At 32.7% G+C, this 6,000-nt stretch overlaps 1 protein-coding gene across 1 annotated transcript; it reads left to right on the forward strand.

Annotated features, from left to right (window-relative positions):
- Positions 1–3,531: 3,531 nt before the first annotated feature.
- LOC141707194 (polyphenol oxidase, chloroplastic-like) lies at positions 3,532–5,653 on the forward strand. The gene has a single exon (XM_074510234.1). The coding sequence runs from the start codon at positions 3,615–3,617 to the stop codon at positions 5,412–5,414; it is 1,800 nt and encodes a 599-aa protein (XP_074366335.1). The 5' UTR covers positions 3,532–3,614; the 3' UTR covers positions 5,415–5,653.
- The last annotated feature ends 347 nt before the right edge of the window (positions 5,654–6,000 follow it).

Consider the following 6,000-nt stretch of genomic DNA (forward strand, 5'->3'; position numbering starts at 1 on the left):
TTTTAATTTATTTTTTTACTTACCATCTGCACTGGTTGGAGGTTTTGGGGTGGTTGAAATATGTCATTTTCTTTTACTGATCATAATCTGCAATAGCAATACTATGCCTTCCAAATTCATATACTTCAAATTTTTCGTCTAGTGTGTTTTTTTTAATCTCTTACGAGTACAATTTTGCTCCCAGTTGTTTTATGTTTATTAGCTTTGGTACCGAACTTCTGTCAACAGAATTGACTAAACCTCTGTATCGAAGTTTACTATTCAGGTCTGTGCAGTTATTATTTGCAAAATTTAAGCTTTGTATCTTTTAAAGGGGTGGTTACGAATATACAGAACTGAAACATATAAAAATCTTGTTGAAAATGGGTTTTAAAATTTATACAGTCCAAAATCAGGTTGAAATTATGAAAATAACTGTAACATGTAGTAAAAATAAAGAACTGGGTATCTCACACCGGCTTTCTTTACGGGATATTTAGAGTTCAAAACTTGCAAGAATGAGAAATGTGGGTGAGTGAGTTTTAATATGAAAAAGAAAAAAAAAAACAGAACTATGTAACCTCAAAATCTGGGCTTTCTCTCGGGGTGCTTATTTGCAAGTTTAAATTTATGATATACTACCACCTCCGGTTTACATAATAGAGCTTAAATGAGAGTTCGAAAGTTAATACCACTGAAATAAAAAATCTGGAACGAGACAGGCATAATCGTTAATTTCCTCATCCAAGTAGCATAACCCAACAGTAATAATTTAACACCGTTTCGCCTTGGTTATACTTATACATAATCTAACAATAAATGTCAAACTAAAAGAAAACTTAGCAACTATTTTAAAATTAACTAAAACATGTGACTAGTACTTGTTTTGAATACGAATATACAGCATACAGTCACGTCTACCACACGTTTGCTTTTGTGTTTTAAATTAAAAAAATTGACTAGAAAAATCGGATACGAAAAATATTACTATTGTAGTTGTCTTTAATTCGATTCTCTAGATTTTAGAAAATTCTAAACACTGTTTTTAGTTACGTAGAAACAACGAACATATATTATGACTTTAAAACATAATAATTTCTTTTTCACTTATTTTCGCTTTGTTAATCAAACATGCATGCAAGTACTCTAATGAAGATATTATAGTAATTTTTATGAGAAAACCGGACCTGAGGTTGATCTTAGATAACTAACCTAAGATTATGTTATTTTTTCATAATTTATAAAATTAACCCCCTACTTATATTATATTTATTTTAAGCTCAGGGATTTTGCCTAAGAATGACCTCAAGGCCAACAATTTCAGTTTTTATTAGGTAGGCAATTATTCTACTAATTTTTATTATTTCAAAAGAAAAAACCAAGTAACCCTACAAATTTAAAGTGTCAGGTAACTTAAGAATTTGCTTTGATCGTCGTTCTCTTGAAATTATTTAAAATAATTACTCATTGTTGGGTATTGAAGCCTATTCTTTTTCTAAAAAAAAGTTATTATAAATTATAATATCATACACTTTATAATTTTTGTCAAGAATATTTGAAAATAACGGTATATGTGCTAATTTTTGAAATATTTAACATGGTTTCGAAAAAATAGATTGTAGTTCGGGTTTACTTAACACATCAAATATGATACCGGTTTAACTTATTTGAAACTCCGATTAATTTGTAGCTATCAAACTAAATTTTTAGTTGACTAAACAATATATCGTGAATTTGAATTATGGAGTTGGTTCTGATAAACAATAGTATAAAATTAGGTTGGTAGTAAAAAAGAGATGGAGCCTCAGATAAGCAACGACATATAGACACGTTGGTGTTTTACGTTTGACGAGGGAGATGAAGAGGATAACCTTGTTTATCAATTTTTCCAAATTTCAAACTAGTCGTTCACATCTATAATCAAGAATTTAAAAAAGATGGATCTAATAAAAATTAATTTAAAAGTGGAGTTGATCTTAAAATAATGCTACAATGTTCTCTTTTTCATATAATGGTGCGTGCACGCTGTGTAAGAGGATGATACTAATGACCTGTCTTACTTTTGGTCTTTAAAATGATTAAATTAAATACTACTAATACAGATCACAGCAGTTAACTAGCTAATGACGACGAAATAGGTTAGTAATTGTTTAATTGATTATTAACGTTGTGGCTTTGGTAACCCAAACCACCACATGGGTGTGTAATGAATAATTAGTGGGTGTGTAATGAATAATTACACACCCATTAATCAGAGCCGGATTTTCTTCATCAAATAATCAGAACGTTAAATCTAAATACTAAAAAAATACACTACATAAGTTGTTAGGTTCGAATCCGTCAACAACAATATTTATATTATTATTTATAAAGATACATTTAAGTTCTCAGGTTTTAATTCGGTTAACAACAAACATTTATATTATTATTTATATTTATAAAGATACATATAACTTTTTAGGTCACTAACAACAAACATTAATATAGATCTCATAATCATATACTATTTATACTATTTGAATCTTACTTCAAATTATACACAATGAAAATATAATTATATAATCATTATTTAGTATTTAATTATTAATATAAAATTTTAATAAATTTATATAAAATATAAATAAAAATATATAAATATTAACTAAGAGCCGTACACGGGCCGTAAGCTAGTATATAATAATATGAGAGAACATAACTTTGCTGGATTATATACATCAAATCTTAAATACAATCCACATCAAGTTAAAAAAATGGGAAATTTTATTTTCACACAAGTTTTTTAGTTACAAGGTGTAGAATTTATTGAAAAAGATAAAGCTACCCCCTAAGCACAATCATAAATAAACAAACAGAAAAACAAGATAAATAGCAGTCTCTGTGCATTGTTTTTAATATATGGCAGCAGATCTCATCTAAAACAATGCCAAATATTAAAGTATGCAAATTAGAGGTTACATATCTCCATTAGCAGCCTTAATTATAAACTACGCCAAGAGGACGCCACTTGTAGTATCATATTCAAGATTCAAAATTATCTGCCTGCCTTGGGATGATTACATTAAAAATATATAGTGGCACGTAATAAAATAATATAATAATCGCCAACGCCACCACATTTGATTCCATTTGCTAAATCTACCTGAACTGTACTATAAATATATACTCCCTTTGTTTTATTTTTATAAGAAATTTAATTTTTATGCATATATTTCTAAATTTATTGACGACTTAATTAAAATAATAATTTTTAAAAATTTCTTTTTCTGAACTAATTTTTTAGTTATATATTTATTCATAAAAAAAATTTAAAATTTATTATTTTAATTACATGATCAAAATAATTATTTGTGCATAAAAATTAAACATCTTATAAAAGAAAAGGGAGGGAGTAGTAATAAACTAGTTTTGGAGGTAATTTCAATTTAATAAACAACCAGTAAATTACAGATCAATTTTGAAAAAACACTTAATTTCTTCACACGTGGGTGAATGTACATTTGACATTATTTAACCTACGTTTCTAACTTTTGGTAGCACGTTGAACCCCCTCCGATCAAGAAAAGTCTTCACCACCTTTAGTATTAATAAACGCACCTCTATTATAGTTTAATACATACCATAAACCATTCAAAAATATGGCCTCTTTTCCTCTTCCAACGTCCACCGCCACCACCATATCTGCCGCCTCTGCGACGGCGTTCTCGTCTTCCTCCTCCCCATTTCTTGCTAGACCATCTCAACTCACCGTCACTAAAAGGTACTCATATCATGGCTTGATAAAATTTACTTGCAAAGCCACAAATGGTGATGAAAACTCCAAAGACACCTCAAAAAATAATGCTAGTAGGTTTGATAGGAGAGACTTACTCATTGGCTTAGGTGGACTTTACGGAGCTACAAGCCTAACCTCGAATCCATCCGCATCCGCGTCTCCTCTAAAGGCACCAGATCTCTCGAAATGTGGTGAGGCTGATTTACCAGCGGGTGCAGCTCACACCAACTGTTGCCCTCCGTTTTCGGGCAAGGTGGTGGACTACAAACTCCCTGTACCTCCAAGCACCATGCGTGTTAGACCGGCTGCTCATTTGGCTGATAAGGCTTACCAAGCTAAGTTCAAGAAAGCTCTTGAGCTCATGAAAGCATTGCCTGATTCTGATCCTCGTAGTTTCACACAACAAGCTAATATTCATTGTGCTTATTGTGATGGAGCTTATGAGCAAGTAGGGTTTCCTGAACTAGATATCCAAGTTCATAACTCTTGGCTTTTCTTTCCTTTTCATAGATGGTACTTGTACTTTTTCGAAAGAATCTTGGGAAGCTTGATTGATGATCCTACATTTGCGATTCCATTTTGGAACTGGGATTCTTCTGGAGGAATGCCAATGGCTTCGATGTATACAGATCGAAGCTCTCCTCTTTATGATCGGTTTCGTGATGCCAAACACTCGACCAGCGGATTTATGGTTGATCTTGATTATAATGGAAGAGACGAGAATATCACGAAAGACCAACAGGCGAATCAGAATCTTACTATCATGTATAGGCAAATGGTTTCGGGTTCCAAATCAGCAAGCTTGTTTCTTGGAAGTCCATTAAGGGCGGGGGAGTCTGAACAAGGTGGTGGTAACTTCGAGAGCGTGCCACACGGTCCGGTTCATATTTGGTCAGGTGATAGAACTCAACCAAATCTCGAAAACATGGGTAATTTCTACTCTGCTGGTCGAGATCCCATGTTTTACGCACATCATGCTAATTGTGATCGAATGTGGAGCGTATGGAAAACACTAGGTGGAAACAGAAGGGATTATACTGATAGAGATTGGCTAGATTCTGAATTCGTGTTCTACGATGAAAAGTCTCAATTAGTAAGAGTAAAAGTTGGAGATAGCTTGGATAGCAAGAAACTCGGATATGTATATCAAGATGTTCCACTTGCATGGACAGGAAGTCGCCCAACACCAAGGCTCAAGAGAGTACTAAACAAGTTGAAGAAAAGCGACGTAGCCAATGCAGCTGAGTTTCCGATGGTTAAGGATGTTTTTCCTATTAAACTCGACAAAGTAGTGAAGGTTTTGGTTCACAGGCCAAAGAAAAATAGAACCAAAAAGGAGAAAGAAAATGAAGAGGAGATTTTGGTGATCGAAGGTATTGAAGTCGAGAGGGATGCTTTTGTGAAGTTTGATGTTTTTATTAATGATGAAGATGAGGCTGCGAGCGCCGCTGATAAGACTGAGTTTGCTGGAAGTTTTGTGAATGTGCCACACAAACATAAGCATGGTAAGAACATTAAGACAAGGTTGAGGTTGGCTTTGACTGATTTGTTGGAAGATTTGGGAGCTGAGGATGATGATAATGTGTTGGTTACTTTGGTGCCTAAACCTGGAAGTACTGGTGCTGTTAAAATCAAAAGTATGAAGATTGTGCTTGATGATTAACGAGTCAGTTGAGATCATGTTGATCAGTTAGTATTCATTGTCCCTTGATTTGAGATTATTTTCCCTTGGGTGATATCATATAGTTAATTTCTGGAGTTAATTAGGAACTGTGGTGGTTGGTGATAGTTTCGGGACATTTCAATGTTCTCGTTCGCACATCTCGTTTCAATACTAATAAGGCTCTTTGCTTAATTTAATAAATGTTGGTTAAGTAACCAGCTGGTTTCAACATAATTTTATACGAATATACTATTCAACACTTTCTTATCTAACAATAAATAACTATTGATCAACACTTCAATAGTACAATCTAGACTTCAGCATTCTAGTAAGTTCAAACAAATATTTAAATTAATTATGTGAGCTGGTAGGTTCAAGTTCATCCTATCTAGAGCTAAACTGACATTGTTGTGAACACAGTATATTATGGCTTATCACATAAGAGAAATTAATACTTTTTCAATTCTAAAATAATTGAAATCTATTTTCTACCGCTAGCTAAAATTTGATATCCATCTTCTTCTACATATAGGCTATCTTCCACCAGACCCCAGATATCCAACTTTCACATTTAAACATATGGAAC

This window comes from Apium graveolens, chromosome 2 (genome assembly GCF_009905375.1).
Source record: "Apium graveolens cultivar Ventura chromosome 2, ASM990537v1, whole genome shotgun sequence".
NCBI lineage: Eukaryota > Viridiplantae > Streptophyta > Magnoliopsida > Apiales > Apiaceae > Apium > Apium graveolens.